At 40.9% G+C, this 20,813-nt stretch overlaps 1 protein-coding gene across 1 annotated transcript; it reads left to right on the top strand.

Annotated features, from left to right (window-relative positions):
- Positions 1 to 9,830: 9,830 nt before the first annotated feature.
- On the top strand, positions 9,831 to 15,412 carry LOC124259846 (tubulin polymerization-promoting protein family member 3-like). The gene is made up of 4 exons (XM_046694062.1): positions 9,831 to 9,857; positions 11,300 to 11,447; positions 12,632 to 12,811; positions 14,035 to 15,412. The coding sequence occupies exons 2-4, from the start codon at positions 11,349 to 11,351 to the stop codon at positions 14,236 to 14,238; spliced, it is 483 nt and encodes a 160-aa protein (XP_046550018.1). The 5' UTR covers positions 9,831 to 9,857; positions 11,300 to 11,348; the 3' UTR covers positions 14,239 to 15,412.
- Positions 15,413 to 20,813: the final 5,401 nt, after the last annotated feature.

Here is a 20,813-nt window from a genome sequence, read left to right as displayed (position 1 = left end):
ATTGGAAAAAAAAAAAAAAATTTACTTAATTACTTATTACTTTTTGAACTTTTCGTTAGTGGACGAATTAAGTTTTTTTATTTCCCTACAGTAGCATATATTGCCTTGTGATCGATTTCAATCACTGCGTTATATTTGTTCAATGCGCCGGTTTGGTTTAATGAAGTTCATATTCCACGCGATCCCAGTTGCTTTAATAGGATTATATTGACACGATTCAGTGGTTACCGTTCATGAATACATGTTGTGACATGTGATAGTTGTTTGTTGATGTGATAAAGAGTGATAAAGAGACTGCAATGATAACCTTTGTGATATTTAGCACACCATATCCTCTCAATGAGCCGATACCATCCGACGCACCCATCAAATGGTATTCCGATTTTCCGTGCATTCCTGCAATTCTCCGCCTTGGTAGCCAGCCCACAGAGAATCTCCCCATTCACGTATCTGTTACTCACCATCAGGGAATATACAAGAACCTGCAGCATTTAACAGTCGGGGGGATTGAGCCGCGCCGTCAGAAGGATGGAAACCCTGTCCTCGTCGAGAAGAACCTGAGAGAGCAAACATACGTAGTGTCAGAGTGTAACTGCGTTGACCTCTTACAGAGCTACGCCCATTACGCTGTATTGAAAGTGATACTGTGTATTTCCTGCTTGATCTTGTTTCGTTTTAAATCACGACCACTTTTATGACAACTGATTCATAAAAGTATATGCTATATCATCAGGAACGTCATTGACCGCTGGTCACGTGGTGCAAACACTGACCGGACTGTTTGAACGCTGCAGTGAACATTGTTTACTTTGTGACGCTGTTTCTCGGAGTAGAGCATCATAGAGGAGCGTGACAGTTGCTGAATCAGACCAGGCTTATCTAGACGCCTTCAGTGGAGCAGGTAGGTACAATGCTGGTTCAATCTGATACAAACTCACATCAAGCTTTGTGGAAGTATTTCGACGATAAGTTTACCGTTAACTTGTTCTGTTATAGAGAACTACATACATTATCTGTGTGCATCGCGATGGAGAGACGCTATACTTCATGAATAGAGAACATACTGTGTGAATCCCGTGAAGAACGCTAAGGGGGGTATACACTCAGCTTTTATCAAACCGCTTGTCATTTTTAACGCTTTTTTCACCCAGAATTGTAATGTAGGTTAAATCTATGTTAAGTTATTCAGGTTGATTAACATAAAAAGATGACATTTGAGTGTTGGAAGAAGGAGGTTTTAACGATGTTTATTTAGCGGCAAACCAATCCTTGTGCGGATTAGACACCATAGAACAACACTCCTGTTGCGAGACCCCAATACTTACAGCTGAGGCTTGGGGAGGCTGAATTCGATCCCCCGTGTGTTAACCAATGCGATTATCGATCGGTGCCAAACCAAAACACAGTGTTCAGAAGTAGGCCAGCTGATCGTACTTTCATCGAGTCGTTAGGACGGTACCGAATTATTCCGGCGCTCTGATGTAAGTCGTGCTTAAGTGTTGTATGTATCTGCACTTAGATTAAGTATGCTTTAAGTAAGGTAAATATATACCATTCTTTGATATCAAGTAACAAACACTCTGGTCTAAAACGGCAGTCAGTGCGTGAGGTATTAGTCTGTCCCACAGAACCACATTATTCCCCCCCCTAGCCCTCCCTGCAATGCTAAAGTCCTAAATGAAGCAACTCTAGATTTCCTCCGGTTCTGAATTTCCTATCTCACTGGGGCTCCTTTTCAATTTACATGTGTTTATTGGTTATTAACAAAATTATTTATATTCATAGACTAAGCGTTAGTCTAGGGAGGTATGCAATGCCCTGTTCCAATCTGTTAATAGTAACGTACCCTATGTGTTGCATAAATCGCTGTTAAACCGAACGATATAACACTCAAGCATCATAACTGACAAAAAAAATTCAAATCCGTTTTAAATATTCAAATAGTCTTTAGGCGTCGCGCTGTTATTACGGTCATAACAAATTGTTAAAACGCAAATATGGTACATACTACGTATAAATAAGCTCTGAAAATCTTAAACCCACACTGAACTGTAGACAGTGTGTATAGCAGTATAATTAGTCGACATTAAGTGTGTCCCATAACGAGGAAGTAATGGACTGAAATGGCGTCGGTGTGAATGTAGGTCATGACTAACAACGTCGTCATAGATTTTGTAACCATGGTAACCGGATAAAACGGGGATCCCTACTTCGATTGAATGACAGTTTGATGTGACGAGTTTACAGTAGGCCTGTGGCTAGAGAGTCTACAAAGAAAACTGTACAAACAGACCTTATGTACACCGGTGGCTGGTGGAACGCCTTTTGTAAAAGTGAAAACGAATTTTTTGTTGAAAGGATGAATGCACGATCTTAAAATATGTTGTGAAAACGCCGAGCGCCTCTCGGGTCTTTATCTATGTCACGGTATTGCAAGGGAAGATGGATGAAAAACTTTTATTGTTAAATTTGTGAAATGTGATTAGTTAGTTTAAAAGTGTATTGGTTAGGTTATGAGTGAGTATGGTTTTACGCCGCTATCTGAAATATTCTAGCAATATCACGACGGGGAACACCAGAAATGGGCTTCACACATTGTACTCATATGATATGGGGAATTGAACTTGTGTCTTCGGCGTGACGAGCGAACGCTTTAACCACTAGGCTAGCACATCACTTGGTTAATGGAAGGGTTGGGGGTTGTGTTGGTGGTGGGGTGAGTGAGGCGCAAATTGGTTTAACTTAGCGTTCACGATTATTGCACTTCTATAGCGAGTGTTTTAGTGCCGATATCAGTGAGTGTGGCTTCTTGTAATAGTCAGAACCAAGGACAGTTTTATAGTGCTCTCTGATACCACACTGCAGTGTAACATGGAGCGAGTGAGTGTGGTTTTAGTAATATTCCAATATCACGACGGGGGGACACCAGAAATGGGCTTCACACATTGCACCCATATGTAATCAGGACTCTTTAGGATACAGTGATTGATCTATATGGTCAGTTTATAGTACAAGTTGACCGTATTGTCTGTGTAGTACGAAGTACGAGACACGAGTAGATATGGTAGCCTTCATGCTAACTTCATGACCGGTGAATAGAACTCTGGCTACGTTTGTCGCAAGGCTGTGCAACCGGCCCTTAAGTTCAAGGCATAGTATTGTTAGTTTGATATTTAACGCAGTATTCAGCAGTATTCCAGCTTTAAGTCGGCAGTCTAAATAATCGATTCTGGACCAGACAATCCAGTGATCAACAGCATGAGCATTGGTCTACGCAGCTGGGATACAATGACATGTTTCACCCAAGTAAGCGAGCCTGACCACCCAATCCCGTTAGTCGCCTTTTACGACCAGGATGGGTTAATAGGCTACTGAAGACCAATTCTTACCCGGATCCTCACGGGTATCAAGGCATGCTACTTATGGCGATGGTTGATTTATGAGTGAGTGAGTGAGTGAGTTTTGGTTTTACGCCGCTTTTAGCAATATTCCAGCAATATCACGGCGGGGGACACCAGGAATGGGCTTCACACATTGTACCCATGTGGGGAATCGAACCCGGGTCTTCGGCGTGACGAGCGAACGCTTTAACCACTAGGCTACCCTACCGCCCCGTTGATTTATGACAGTGTAGAACACAGTTCCCTAGGGATAGGTATTAAAATATTTTAGTGCAAGACATGAGTCCAACTAGTTCACTGTCACTTTATAAACACTTTTGACCCGCGAAGGTCCGGGTTAGAATGAACCTTCAGTAACCCATGCTTGTCCCAATTGTTCCCAATTGCGCAGATTGATGCTCATGCTGTTGGTCACTGGATTGTCTGGTCCAGATTCGATTATTTACAGACCGCCGCCATATAGCTGGAATATTGCTGAGTGCGGCGTAAAACTAAACTCACTCACTCACTATAAACACTTTACTTGGACATGGTTTCATAATATTAACTAACTATGAAATGCCCCCTGCACGTATACTACACAAAGAAAGTAAAGAACACCCGATTTGTTCGTATGACGGGTGTTCTTTAAACTTTGTGCGGTATATAACATACACTGGTTGAGCAGGGTCGTCAATGGCCGCCAGAGGGGGTACTGAGTGCTCCCAATCCCGGCACAAGGTGTACATGCCAGGACGTGAAGGTTAGCTCTCAGAGGACTTGACCTCGGCAGTGAAAGGGGAAGGAGCCGATATTTGAACAGGACATAGCTATAACCTGTAATAGTCTAAACACCCCGAGGAAACTCGCGACAGTGTAATACCTCATGACTCCACTGTACGCTGTTTACCTATATGATAGAATGTGGACATTGAGATAGTGGGGAATCTTTATTGACCTCTGTTGTAAAGATCGTTTTATAATTCAGCTTATTAAAGATGTAATCTCTCGTGATAAGGTACTATGGACTCATCAAATGTGTTTGGTATGACTGACACCTCTTAATTGAAGTTATTCAGTTTAACTAAGTGTTGCATATTGGCTTTATTGGATTGCTTCTTTAGGATGGAAGTGGTATCCTATGATCTCTGATACCAGGTCATAAACTGTCTAACACAAATGTTTCATGGATGCTTAAATTGAAACAAACAAAAATTGTTATTCAATAGTGATGTATTTCATTCGGTTATTCTAGTTGTGTATTGGACCAAAGCTTTAAAGAGTTTTGGCGACTGTTTTTAACCTTGTATCGTTTTGGAAACGTTTGTAATATTTTTGTCAAATCCAATTTGGAAGTACGGTATTTCATTTTTGACCCTGCACGTGGCTTTAAGTGATAAATCTGCTGATGTCATGACCTATCGGCAATCATCGTTGTACTGTGAGGATTAGTCATATGGAATTAACGGATATACTGGCATCATTTACCACTATATTTTATAAATGCTAACGAATCGTTGTACTGTTAGGATTTACATAAGTCTTAAAAATAATAATACAATTATCATCACTATCATCACTCGTGTGACCTCACCATTGATGCGGGTCACATACAGTGAGTGTGTGAGTTTAGTTTTAGGTCGATTTTAGCAATATTCCAGCAATATCACTGCGGGGGACACCAGAAATGGGTTTCACACAATGTACCCAGGTGGGGAATCGAACCAAGGTCTTCGGCGTGACGAGCGAGCGCTTTAACCACTAGGCTACCCCACCGCCCCGGGTCACACTCAGGCTAAATGTAGCCACTGTATGTTCCTAGGTGTAATTTGAACAAAACCAAGTTGTAAACACTTGAGCCAACTACAGATACAACCTACCCATATTGATTTTTCATCAGGGTACAAAGCTTTTTAAGATATGCTAAATCTTAATGAGTTGTGTCAAAGTGCGGTGTGGTTCGTTACCAGCAAGTAAGTACACTTGCTGGTTACGTTGTCCACGGGCTTCAAAACAAGCAGTCTTGTGTATGGTTGCAATGTGCGTTGTAAGGTGAACTACTGGAAACACAGCTCCGAATTTGAAATACAATGTGACGCCACTCCCAGCTGTCTGTTTCTGTGGACGCAGGGTAACGTTATACTGTTACTATCTACACTTTGTCCTGGTGACAGGGTTGGTTGCTGTCGGCTCCAAGTACTTCTTGAAAGTCGTAATATGGGCATGGCTTGTCCGTGCTGTGAAAACACAGATCGGTTGTTGAAGTAAGCGATCGGGGTTATGAACACACGGATATGTTGTTGTAGCAATCGATAGTGGTTATGAGAACACACGATCTGTTATTGCAGTAATCGATAGTGGTTATGAACACACAGACAGGGCTCGATTTAAGAGATGTTAACCTACTTGCATCAGGTGCAACCTAACATAAAAACCTAGTTGCACCAGCCAAATTCCAATGGCACTGCTTTTATTGCAATATGTTATAAAAGAAATATGCTATTGAATTATTTAGATGTTTTATTTAGAAGTTTACCCACACAAAAGTTTACTTGCACCTGGTGCAAGTTAGACTAATAACTAGGTTGCACTTTGTAATATTTGATTGTACTAGTGCAAGTAACAAAGCGCTTAATCGAGCCCTAACAGATATGTTGTTGAAGTAACAGACTCGCGTTTTGAGGACACGTATCTGTTGTTGCCGTAACCGATATGGGCTATGAACACACATATCGCTTGTTGCAGTTATCAATGAACACATTCATACCTTATTGCAGTAACCGATAGGGATTTATAAGAACCTATACTTTGTGGCACAACCGACACATATTATGAGAACACATATCTTTTGCTGCAGTAACCGATAGAGATCATTTATGAGAACCTATACTTTGTGGCACAGCCGACACACACTGTGAGAACACATATCTCTTCAGCGTTCGAAATACCTGCCTGCCCGACCGCCCGGGACGGGTTATTTTCAACACGGACTGCCAGATTCTCAAATTCACCTGCCCAAAGGTCGGGTTAAAATTTAGACATATATATGAAGATATTCATCATATTTCAGGATAATAAATCATTATCAATTCACTCGTAAAAATAAATGATGAATTCCAATTGGACGATAAACTACGTCGCTTGTCAAACCTAAATTATTTGCGGGCAGGTAAGTTTTGGTCAGGGCTGGCAAGTTTGTGGTCTGGCTGATCTAACTCAGTAACCCTTTATGTGGTACTTTGCTGGACAACCGACACATATTATGAGAACACATATCTATGTTCACAGTAACCGAGGATGTCAGGACCAACAGGAGACGTGTCCGACTGGGCGGACATTAAGATGGTGAAGGCCGCGTTCCGTAGGGGCGTCCGAAAGGGCTCGGGGGTAAGAAGTCGTCCCTAAACCAGCCTACGAGAAGCTGAACACTGGCGTGTATGCAGCGGCCAAAAAGGATGCCAAGTAAGTAGGTCCCACCGTCAAGTTGTTTCACTGACGTCACTGATGTCGGTTTATGCCTTGGTTTACAATAGTTTGGATACTAGTATATCAAGCTGCAGTTCAGTGTACAAGGGAAGCCTGGGATGACTTTTGTAGCAGTTGTCTTTATAGACATACCAAGGCTCGTAAGTTGTGTAAAACAGAAGCTGGAATCCACAATAAGCGGATCCTGGCGCGGCTAAGGTGTGCAACACCATGTTGCTGCTTTTTTTAAGAATAATAGCTACAAATGAAGAGCGACATTTATAAGAAATCTGAGCAGAGTCAGCAGAGTCGATTGTACGATTACGACTATATTATGATCATGTGTTTGTTTGTTTGTTTGTTTGTTTAAAGCTTCACTCCGGATTATTCCAACTCTATGACTGCGGTCTGTAAATAATCGAGTCTGGACCAGACAGTCCAGTGACTGACATAATGAAATACAATGACAGATCATGTGGTTATGTCTCACTATCAAATAGTGATGATACCAGGTGTTTGCGAACAGGCGAGTCTATCCTGCCTCCGGCATAAACATATAGAAAAGGCTAGTCAATTGCTCACCTGAAAAAAAACCACACAAAAAACAACAACACACACACAAAAAGCGTATGGTGCAAGTCAAATTGAGGAATTTCGTCGGAAATAATTTTTGTCACTGATGCATCAAATCTTGAAATGTCCTTCCCATGTTCCCATGAAACGTTTTGAAAGCTTTACTGAGGGCTTGAATGTTGTAAACGTGACCGAACAACTTCCGAGCAAGAGTCCTACGCCGCTCAGGTAAAAAGGTATTTGTATAAAAAGAGCTTGCACGATTTTACTTCAAAAGTTGTGACTTGTTAACTTTAAAGGCTGGGGCTGTTGGAATATTGCTCGACATGACGGGAAAGGTGACTGTTGGAAAGGTATAATCATCCCTGTTGTCATACAGGCTTGACTCGTGCGAGTGTTTGCACGAAGGATTATAGTTTATGTTGAACCATAGGTTCTAACCAATGAATAGCGGATCCTGGCATGTGTAAGGGGAGCAAGTCCATACAGCAAATGTGGCGTCTTAAGCCTCCCTTTACCTTGTATGCAATGAACAATATGAATGGTGACAATGTGCCTGCACCTGGTCTCTCAAATTGGTACGACGTAAATGTCGATCTGACTGGTATCAGCTAAACACACACACACACACACACACACACACACACACACACACACACACAACAACAACAACACACAATGTCGTGTGTACAGTTTCACAACCGGTAAAATGATAATCAAATGGTATTGCAGGGGTAAACTTAGCATCACGACGTTCGTGACGAAGGACTTCTTCTGGAGGATGGCAGGGAAGGATGAAGAGTGCGCCAAGGCGTGGTGTGTGGAGATGGCGGAGGCTGAGCAGAAGAGACAGGGAGGAGGAGAAGGCAGCGGCGGCGGAGGTGAGGGTAGTAGGGAATACCCCACCCTCTATATCAGAATATCCCACCCTCTATGTCAGAATATCTCATCCTCTTTATCAGAATACATCATCATGTCAGAATATCTCATCCCTCTATGTTCAGAATATCTCACCGTATTCTATCAGAATATAAATCTATGTTAGAATATCTGATCGATGAGAGTACTTCACTGTTTATATCAGAATATCGTATTCTCTTTATCAGAATACCGTATTCTCTTTATCAGAATACATCACCCTCTATGTTAGAATATCTCACTCTCCATATAAATAGTTCACACATGATATGAGAGTACTTCACCGTTTATATCAGAATACCGTTTGTTCTTTATCAGAATACCTCACCCTCTATGTTAGAATAGCTCACACTCTATATAAATAGTTCACACATGATATCGGAATACCTCACCCTTTATATCAGAATACTTGTTTATCTTTATCCGAATACCTCACCCTATGAAGAATAGCTCACACACCTTTTGCGAATACCTCACCCTCTATATCAGATTCATTCGCTTTATTAGAATACCTGGAATTACAGAAACTGCAATCCCAATATGCAACTCCATCATTCTCCAATCATGAGTCTAGCCGGGGCAGTGGGGTAGCCTGATGGTTAAAGCGTTCGGTCGTCACGCCGAATACCCGGGTTCGATTCCCCACGTGGGTACAATGTGTGAAGCTCATTTCTGGTGTCCCCCGCCGTGATATTGCTGGAATATTGCTAAAAGCGGCGTAAAACCAAACTCACTCACTCACTCACTGAGTCTAGCCCACCAGTGCTATCATGAAACTGCTCCTGACTACCTCAATGAGTTGTGACAAAACATGTTCCATCGACAGCCTTACGATCAGCTGATCAACATCTATTGGTCAATCCAAGACGTAAAGTAAAATCTTTTGGTTTCCGCTCCTCTAGTTATGGAGCTCCAACACTATGGAACCAGCTGCCACTCAGACTGTCAACATTCCTTGATTCCTTCAAATGTGCTTTGAAAAAATTCCGCTTCAGAAAATACTACAGTGATTACCAAACATCCTGAAACGTTTGAACCATTTCATCTACAGATGTTTTATGTCTTGTAGCACTCCCATAGCCTTTATATGTAGCGCTTAGTAGTGGTCCGATTAATTGAAATAATCGAAGATTGGTCGCAGTGACTAAACGACCAAGCAATCGATCATGTTTTCTCATAATCGAACACAAACAATTCTGGAACACTTGTTTTCATTAACAGTATTTTTCACTAGGTTGGTTTTGTCTGTTACATTTCATAAGCACTACAAGCTCGTTCCAAGTCATGATTGAATTTATCTTAAAGACTCTAAGAAATTTGTGTTCCTCCATACTAGTCATCCTTTAAAGATGTGAAATTTTGCCCAAAAACCCCAAAGAACTACATGTTTTTTTCCTTATTTTTTTGTGCATTAACACATTTCATAAATGACGCTAACCAATTATTTTCGATGATTGATCGGTTGTAATGAACCAATCATCAATTATGTGGCGTGTATGCAGCGGCCAAAAAGGATGCCAAGTAAGTAGGTCCCACCGTCAAGTTGTTTCACTGACGTCACTGATGTCGGTTTATGCCTTGGTTTACAATAGTTTGGATATATCAAGCTGCAGTTCAGTGTACAAGGGAAGCCTGGGATGACCTTTGTAGCAGTTGTCTTTATAGACATACCAAGGCTCGTAAGTTGTGTAAAACAGAAACTGGAATCCACAATCAGCGGATCCTGGCGCGGCTAAGGTGCGCAACACCATGTTGCTGCGGTTTCTTTTAGAATAATAGCGACAAATGAAGAGCGACATGTATAAGAAATCAGAGCTGACAGCAGAGTCGATTGTACGATTACGACTATATTATGATCATGTGTTTGTTTGTTTGTTTGTTTAAAGCTTCACTCCGGATTATTCCAACTCTATGACTGCGGTCTGTAAATAATCGAGTCTGGACCAGACAATCCAGTGACTGACATAATGATATACAATGACAGATCATGTGGTTATGTCTCACTATCAAATAGTGATGATACCAGGTGTTCGCGAACAGGCGAGTCTATCCCGCCCCCGTCATAAACATATAGAAAAGGCTAGTCAATTGCTCACCTGAAAAAGAAACACAAAAAAGAACAACACACACACAAAAAGTGTATGGTGCAAGTCAAATTGAGGAATTGCATCAGAAATAATTTTGTCACTGATGCATCAAATCTTGAAATGTCCTTCCCATGTTCCCATGAAACGTTTTGAAAGCTTTACTGAGGGCTTGAATGTTGTAAACGTGACCGAACAACTTCCGAGCAAGAGTCCTACGCCGCTCAGGTAAAAAGGTATTTGTATAAAAAGAGCTTGCACGATTTTACTTCAAAAGTTGTGAATTGTTAACTTTAAAGGCTGGGGCTGTTGGAATATTGCTCGACATGACGGGAAAGGTGACTGTTGGAAAGGTATAATCACCCCTTTGTCATACAGGCTTGTGGGGAGACTCGTGCGAGTGTTTGCACGAAGGATTATAGTTTATGTTGAACCATAGGTTCTTACCAATGAATAGCGGATCCTGGCATGTGTAAGGGGAGCAAGTCCACACAGCAAATGTGGCGTCTTAAGCCTTCGTTGACCTTGTATGCAATGAAGAATATGAATGGTGACAATGTGCCTGTACCTGGTCTCTCAAACTGGTACGACGTAAATGTCGATCTGTCTGGTATCAACACACACACACACACACACACACACACACACACACACACACACACACACACACACACACACACACACACACACACACACACACACACACACACACACACACACACACACACACACACACACACACACACACACACACACACGACAACAAAACAAAAAAAACCCCAAAAACCAAAAACAAAATAAACAACAACAACAAACAAACAACGGGATTGTCGTGTGTAAGTTTCACAACCGGTAAATGATAATCAAATGGTATTGCAGGGGTAAACTTAGCATCACGACGTTCGTGACGAAGGACTTCTTCTGGAGGATGGCAGGGAAGGATGAAGAGTGCGCCAAGGCGTGGTGTGTGGAGATGGCGGAGGCTGAGCAGAAGAGACAGGAGGAGGAGAAGGCAGCGGCGGCGGAGGTGAGGGTAGTAAGGGATACCCCACCCTCTATGTCAGAATATCTCATCCTCTTTATCAGAATACCGTATTCTCTTTATCAGAATACATCACCCTCTATGTCAGAATATCTTATCCTCTTTATCAGAATACCGTATTCTCTTTATCAGAATACCGTATTCTCTTTATCAGAATACATCACCCTCTATGTCAGAATATCTTATCCTCTTTATCAGAATACCGTATTCTCTTTATCAGAATACTGTATTCTCTTTATCAGAATACATCACCCTCTATGTTAGAATATCTCACTCTCTATATAAATAGTTCACACATGATATGAGAGTACTTCACCGTTTATATCAGAATACCGTTTGTTCTTTATCTGAATACCTCACCCTTGATATCAGAATACCCGTTTCTCTTTATCCGAATACCTCACCCTATGTAGAACAGCTCACACACCTTTTGCGAATACCTCACCCTCTATATCAGATTCATTCGCTATATTAGAATAGCTGGAATTACAGAAACTGCAATCCCAATATGCAACTCCATCATTCTCCAATCCTGAGTCGAGCCCACCACTGCTTTCATGAAACTGCCCCTGACTACCTCAATGAGTTGTAACCAAACATATTCCATCGACAGCCTTACGATCAGCTGATCAACATCTATTGGTCAATCCAAGACGTAAAGTAAAATCTTTTGGTTTCCGCTCCTTTAGTTATGGAGCTCCAACACTATGGAACCAGCTGCCACTCAGACTATCAACATCCCTTGATTCCTTCAAATGTGCTTTGAAAAAGTCCGCTTCAGAAAATACTACAGTGATTACCAAACATCCTGAAACGTTTGAACCATTTCATCTACAGATGTTTTATGTCTTGTAGCACTCCCATAGCCTTTATATGTAGCGCTTTGAGCATACAATTTTGTATCTAATCCAGCGGTATAAATACACATGTTATTATAGCTCACCCTCTATATACGAGAATAGCTCGCACTCTGTATGAGAATTTCTCACCCCCTTTATCAGAATACCTCGCACTCGATATCAGAATACCCCACCCTTGATATCATAATAGCCCCGACCGTATCAAAATATCGGTTACGCTATCAAGCAACTAGATATCATTAAACTGATACGACATTAAATGGTTCGATGTAGATTACGTACATCAAAGTCTGCCATGTTTTTGACCAGGGGCCAAAGAAGGGCAGCGACGTGACCAGCCGTTTGACGGACACCAGCAAGTACACGGGTTCCCACAAGGAGAGGTTCGATACTGAGGGTAAAGGCAAGGGGATAGCAGGAAGGAAATATCTCCACAAGAACGACGGCTATGTTGGAGAATACAAGGGAGATGGGTCATTTGAAAAAGGGGTAAGTGAACTTACTTGACTGTGGCTGTACTTCTGAAATAGAGTTGAATGATTATAGAAAATATCTGGACGGTTGGTTGGTTTGTTGTTTGTTGTTTCACACTCAGCAATATTCCAGCTATATGGAGGCGGCCTGTAGATAATCGAGTCCGGGCCAGACAATCCAGTGATCAACAGCATGAGCATCGATCTGCGCGATTGGGAGCCGATGACATGTCAACCAAGTCACCGAGTCTAATCACCCGATACTGTTAGTCGCCTCTTACGACAAGCATAGGTTGCTGAAGATCCATTCTAACGTAGATCTTCACGGGTACTGGATGGTCTAGCATCGAACGCATCAATTCCTATCAAAGACAAGCAATAAAAAAGGTTTCACAATGATTTTTGACCCTTGTCGGAAAATGCGGAATATAATTTGTTCTCTTGCAAACAGCACCTGTAAAGATAGAAAACACATGGTATTTCGAATTTTCAGAAAGGTTCAAGAATCTTCGGTATTATGTGTCAATTGAAATATTAGGCTAAAAGGAACATTTTTCATGGGCTTTGGCGCGTCACTAAAATGTCCTAGGCGTTATTCATTCATAATGTCCGTAAAACTACATATATAACGAATACATATGACGGATATGACGAATTATGACGAAGTGATTGATAAAAGTAACTTGGGGATGGGGGTTTGACAACTTGTTGTATATTTCGAAATCGAAATGTGTATAACGAATTACGGTTTTAACGAACTAAAATTAGTGGTCCTTTTGAGTTCGATATAACCGTAGTTTAATGTAAATCGAATTTCTTGCATCATATAATGTATGGTCTGTTATCCATGAAATAACACCCACAACTGTAGTTGAGGGTCAAAGTTCAGTTGGGGCCCATTCGCCTCTGATTACATTCATGGTTGGGACATTTATACAGAGTACCCATAGATATTCTTCGACCCGTGAAGATCCGGGTTAGAATTGATCTTCAGCAACCCATTCTTGTCGAAAGAGGCGACTTACGGGATCGGCTGGTAAGGCTCGTTGACTTGGTTGACACATGTCAATTGCGTAGATCGATGCTCACGCTGTTGATCACTGGATTTTCTGGTCCAGACTCGATTATTCACAGACCGCCGCCATATAGCTGGAATATTGCTGAGTGCAAACAAACAAACAAACAAACAAACAAACAAATCACACAGGATACTTTTCATACAGCCTGTTTGTGTTGCAGAAGAAGGATAAAGGGTCAAGCAATGCCGCTGATGATATCACAAAACGACTGACGGACACCAAATTGTACTCCGCCACCCACAAGCAGAGGTTCGATGAGGACGGGAAAGGGAAGGGAACGGCAGGACGTAAAGAAAAAGACCCCGAGGAGTACAGCGGCTACGTCGGCAACTACAAGGGAGAAGGGACCTTCGACAAGAAGTAGATCATCGTCGACATTTTTCATCGTAGATACAGCCATTTCTCCAGTGGCCTCGAGGACGGAAGGGAACAGAGCTCCCATGTGACCAAAGTTTGGCAGCTTATCATGGAACCACACAGCCTTCTGTGTTGAATTAATTTTGAAAAATTACAGACCATATTTGGTCACCACCTTGGATTTCAAATTAGCGATTTCCTTTTTACCTATTCATTAATATTTATAATGTAATTTGTGTGCGCAAATGGCATATGCTTTATTTCAACGTCATATGGTAAAAAGGCTCTCATGTGAGAGGTACAGATGAATTCGTTTCTAATTCCGTTCCATCTAACATAGCATGTGATCTAATACCCGGTTTGTTGAGTTAATTATTAAGCCAAATTATATGTTTCGGTAAAACAGTTATATCATGGAGAGCTATAGGATTCATGGTCATTTGACAAACAATTGGCATGTGATTGCAGCTACACTTGTTGACTTCTCAACAACGTTGGAATTTTTCCAAATTACATGGTCACAGTTACGTGTAAAACGTGCTTCTTCCCATGTTTCTTTGCTGGGTTATACTACTCAAAGAAGTTAAGGAACATCCGATTTCGTTAACATGACCAAATAATCTGCCATGACAACAAGGTGTTGCAACACCCGCTTCCAATTGTGACAGTTCCTTAACTTGTTTTGAGTCGTATATATTAGATTGGATTACTGACAGGGTCACGTTCCTGTTGTCTATTTAGTTTGGTGCATATCTTGTGGAAAGACCCATACCTGTTTCTAGAATATGTGTTTGTAGCAGAAATATTTGACAATTGGCCATTTTTAGCAGGATTTCGAAAGTCCATCTCTTCCATAGACCAGTTTTCTTGAGGACCCATAGAAGTGCCTGTTGAACATTCCTAACTCATTTTACGAATATTTTCTTAAATCATCGCTCTTGGTCATACGCCTATTTATTTACAAGGTTAATGATATACGACATACCTCCTATTACATAACTATTTTATGAGTTACCTTATATTGTGCCTAAATTGTGCGTCTTCTATTGTCAAGTGTCGTGTGTGATACATCCCTGTTATACTCTTTAAAAAAAGTAGGGGAACTTCATTTTTAATTTATGATTGACAAAATTGGGAGATATATCGGAGTCAATCAATGTTGATAATTAATAATTAATGTTTTGAGAGTGCATCACCACTTGCACTTCCTTATGACCATAGTTGTTTGTACAGTAATCGCTCTTGATAGATGATTGATGTGTGACGTGAAATTTGCATGTGTACGATTTTCATTTTCAAACAACAAAAACAACAACAACAAAAACCCGACTAGAAACAAACACTAACTGTGTGACGCAAGATAATTGTCAAAATGGTCTACAGTGATTTATCGACCTTCTTGAAAACCGTCAAAATCAAGAATGACACCCCAAGCACGTGTATGGGGCTACTGCGTTGTGCACGTGCTCCCCATGTGTTGTGTTTAGGGTTGGTGATAAAGAGAAATGGTGGTGCGTTCATATGATGTCTGTCTTTGAAAAGTTTGTTAACGCTTATACTTCCTATCCAAATTGAAAGTTCGGGTTCCCTTACTTTTGTTGAAGAGTATATAATAAGCAATAGATAGTGCTAGATATTATCGTTATAGGTGTATGTGCCGGTAAGAAGTTATCTATTTCCTAGATATTATATACATCGTACAACGCATAATGTTGTTATACCATATACGTAGAGAACCAAATTTCACCTTTGTGATCATTTCATTGTTTTAGTTTTGTTAAATAAAACATTATTACTCTTGTGTCGTTTTGTAAAATAAAACTATAAAAGAAATGTGGGACACAAACACACACGAGAATTTGTACTTTACTGAGAAAATGTAATCCGAACACAACATGTTGCATTTGACCATTTTCTAAAAGGCATTTTGTAATTATTAAGAAATGACATGTTGTAAACTTTACATTAATTAGAGTCATACAGGCATAAAGTGAATGAGTGAGTTTAGTTTTACGCCGCACTCAGCAATATTCCAGCCATATGGCGGCGGTCTGTAAATAATAAATCCAATCTGGACCAGACTGTGCAGTGATCAACAGCATGAGCACCGATCTACACAATTGGGATACGATGACACGTGTCAACCAAGTCACCGAGCCTGACCACCCAATCCCGTTAGTCGCCTCTTACGACAAGCATGGGTTACTGAAGATCAATTCTAACCCGGATCTTCACGGGTCGTACAGACATATACTTCCTACTGTGTATTGTGCTGGTGTTTTAGTACGACCATACAGAATGACAATCTTAACCGTGAAGGAGTTCATGAATGCGGCACACATGCTTCAGTTTGAACGTCCATATTATTTGCCTTTCAACAACCAGGAACTTTACAACGTCTTACTATAAACAACACGGTGACGTCTTGTGTTGGAGTGATCCAGTGAGTCAGTTTGGTTTAACGATGCCTTGAACACTGTTTCATGGTCATTTTGTGTGTTGGCTTAATGATGGAACTTTACAACGTCTTACTATAAACAACACGGTGACGTCTTGTGTTGGAGTGATCCAGTGAGTCAGTTTGGTTTAACGATGCCTTGAACACTGTTTCATGGTCATTTTGTGTGTTGGCTTAATGATGGAACTTTACAACGTCTTACTATAAACAACACGGTGACGTCTTGTGTTGGAGTGATCCAGTGAGTCAGTTTGGTTTAACGATGCCTTGAACACTGTTTCATGGTCATTTTGTGTGTTGGCTTAATGATGGAACTTTACAATGTCTTACTATGAACAACACGGTGACGTCTGATGCTATGGACACTATTTCATGGTCAGTTCGTGTGTTGGCTTAATGATGGAACTTTACAACACGGTGACGTCTTGTGTTGGAGTGATCCAGTGAGTCAGTTTGGTTTAACGATGCCTTGAACACTGTTTCATGGTCAGTTCGTGTGTTGGCTTAATGATGGAGGAAACAACAACAACAACAACAACAACAACAAACAACAACGTCAGTGGCGCGAGCAAGGCATAAATGATATCACCATTTCATGTACAGACAAAAACCTGGAGCACTAAGCTGGACATTACACCAGATTGACATACAATATCGGAAATATTCTCTTTGAGGGAGACAAAGACAGTGAAACGTCCCATGTTTGTCAGAGAACCCAAAGATTAAGACTGCTGCGGAGAAGGGGAGTCTAAGGATGAATTGAATGAACTCCGTTAATTCAGAACTGAAAATATTTAAAACATATACCTATGTTCATCTGTACTTTACGGCACCCTTAGAAGTCCTGTGGTCAGAAACAGCGTTCAGGAACCATGCACGCTTGCCGTAGGATGCGTCTAACGAGATCGGGCGGTTAGGCTCGCTGACATATGTCTTCGTATCCCAGTTGTGAAGATCCATGCCCAGGATGCCAGTGGCTGATTGTCTGGTCCAGACTCGATTATTTACAGACAGCCGCCATATAGTTGGAATCTTGACCACACAGACAACCAACCAACAAAGTAAACAAACAAAGTAAATAAACTCGTAGTATCATGATTTCCATCAGATGTTTCAGTGATTCCAAGTCCTTCATCAGTGCTCAAAGCATGTCATCATCAAACCATACGTTCATATACGATGACAGAGCATGTGTTTATGAATCACTATGAAATAGTGATGATACCAGGTGTTCGTGAAAAGGTGAGCGCATCCTGCCCCACCGGTGGCACCCGTCATAAACACCGAGCTGGGTTATTTACATGCTGTACAAGAGCTGCGTGCGTTGGTGGGATGACATGTTTTGAGCGTTACTGCAAGCACTACAACATCTGCAGCTACTGTTCGTAACATAATCTTTTCATGGCCATGTTTTGCAGCATGAGCAACATGAAGTATGATGTGAATATCGGTATCCTGATGACTGCAAGGGACAAGCGAAGACATATTCATCAAATGTTTTGCCAGTACCAGGTTTCAACTTTTGAATAGTGACAGATCCGTCAATAATTAAAGTGGTAACAGTTGGCTCTTCTGATATTGCTGTAACACATGCTTCTATATGTGCCAACAGGTCACGTTTTGTACCAGTGCGAAAGCATCCATTTTCTGATAGGGATGGTGTCTGCTCTTCATGCGGATCAGAATCACCTAACTTTTCCCACGTGAGTAACGCCAGAGTTAGACTAACAACTAGTCTCTGAAATGAACATATTTTACTGAAACAAGTTCATAGTAAAAACAATAAAATATAATGAAAAGGAGCCCTGAGAATTTCTTCATTTTCAGAAGCTGAGGAAATCTAGACTTGCCACATTTTCTAGACTTGCGTGGGCTTTCTTGGATATATTTGCTTCAGGGTCTGTGCGACAGACTACGCCAGAGAGTACACTCTGAGTTCTACGTCACTCTTCATTGTTTCCAGCTCTTCTTTACCCCTTTTTACGGCTTTTGTTATTCTATCAAAGTTAAAATAATACGTTAAAGGCACATACTGTTACTCGGCTGTCTTCTGTCCACAAACTTTCCTTTTTTAAGGTCTCAAACTGCTCTTTCCCCATTTTCACATGATGCAATGGTCCAGAACAAAGTGGAGTCGACATTTCAAACTTGCAGTACGTGCGCTACAATTTCCTGAAATGATATAACAAACGGCAGTTTAAAAAGAATTCTTTTGACAAGGCAAGACGCAGACGTTCAGAAAATACATGATGGCAAGCTATTGGCTTGCATGATGCAGGGTTGTCCTGTCGCAACATTGGTGCTAACTTGTACATTAACTGCATGGCTGTTAGTCCACTTAAGAGGAATGTTGTGGTCTACGAGAAACCATGTGGCCACCGGTGAAGTAAAGTGTCGTCCACGTCTTGGCAGACTGAGGAACACCAATGATCATGATGAACAGGTGTAAATTCGTCTAGCAAGACATCAATATAATAAACCACGTCGAAGACCTGCAGTGGGGAGTGAGTATATTCCATCATTCCCACTAGAAGGAGACTGCGACGTCTGAGGGTATGTCGTCCTCACAGATGGGAACAGGCAGAAACGTCTGGTGTGGTGCAAACTCCAAGAACTGCAACTTGAGGAAATGGCGTAGGGTTCATTGGTCTCATGAACGTCGCTTTCTTCTAAGGCTTGCCCACGGCCGTTGTCACTATACAGACGTCGTATCATCAGGAGATGATCTATGCAGCTGAACCCATCAGTGATGGTGTGGGTTGCGTTTCGTATCCATGGCTGCCAGTTATATCTCATTACAGTACCTGGAAAACACAAGGGTCAACGTTTTCGACAGGAAGTACTGAATACGGCCATGGTGCCTCATTTTGTTAACTTTGCCAATCGTCAGATATTCATGGATGACAACGTTAGGCCGTCTCGTGCCGTCATCACCCTTTTAGAGAGCAATTCCATTGAAACATTACCATGGCTCGCAAGGAGCCCCGATATAAACCTCATTGAACATTTTTCGGACTATGTTAGATGCCAAGTTCGAGCTGGAATCGAAGTGAAGAATGGGCAGGCAGTGAATCGGATGCTAATAATACGATGCTTGATTGGCAGTATGAGGAGGAGACTGGCAGATGTTATAAGTCCGAGGGATGGCTACACATGATACTGGTGTGGTCACCTGTGGTGGTTCATACAATCAGAACAACCATTGTTTAAAAACTGTAGGACAGTCAGATTTGTGGGGTAGTCATGGTGACCATACTTTCCAGCATTGTTGATGTTCACGTTTTTGTGTATTCTTCTCAGATAGCAGTAATGTGTTGCCATGTTTTAATTTCAGTTTTTTTGTTGAAATTATAGTAAAATGTGTTACAACTACTATTTTAATCCGAGATTTGTTTTCAAAGCATATGCACCAACATGAGTCTTCGTACTCATATTAGAAAGTGGGTTATTGCACGTTTAATGCTCATGGATATATTTCATTATGCCTTGAGCATGAAATCCAAATTCAATATCGTAACTTGTCATTTGTAGTATAACTGCTACGGGACATGTAAGCGAAGACGATTATTGTGTTATGAGGTTTCAATTTCTAATAACATATTTTATGAACATAAACCTGAAACCAAAACCTCACAACTTAATTATGCTGAAATGGTATTTTCTAAAGGAAACGCCTAGAAAATATTTTATCTGAGAACTGTAAAATCGAATTAGGCAAAATTGTCACTGAATTGCAATAATTTAATTGTTTTTAAAAAATACTGAACAATAAAAGTGCGGTTTAGTAATGTTTACTGGAATAAATAATGATAAAATAATGACTCCTTCCTTACGGAATGACAAATCTTGATTATCTGCCACACTTGCCCTTGAGTCTAATAACTTAAAGATTTTATTGTTCAAAATATCCAAAAACTTTAACTTATGGATTATTGTCCTGGAGTTCTTTTGTAAAGTAGAACGTGCCGCATCACTAATATTGAAAATTATATATTATTGTTAACGCCGAAGACAACATGTATGTATGTATCGCATGCATGCATTGCAACAAAAAAAAAAAACAAATAAAATAAATAAAAATAAAAAAAATATATATATAATATATAAAACCCACAAGTCAAATA

This window comes from Haliotis rubra, unplaced genomic scaffold (assembly GCF_003918875.1).
Source record: "Haliotis rubra isolate DU_JTF1 unplaced genomic scaffold, ASM391887v1 Scf74, whole genome shotgun sequence".
Taxonomy (NCBI): domain Eukaryota; kingdom Metazoa; phylum Mollusca; class Gastropoda; order Lepetellida; family Haliotidae; genus Haliotis; species Haliotis rubra.
The sequence above is the reverse complement of the archived record's forward strand: the minus strand, read 5'-3'. Positions and strand labels throughout refer to the sequence as shown.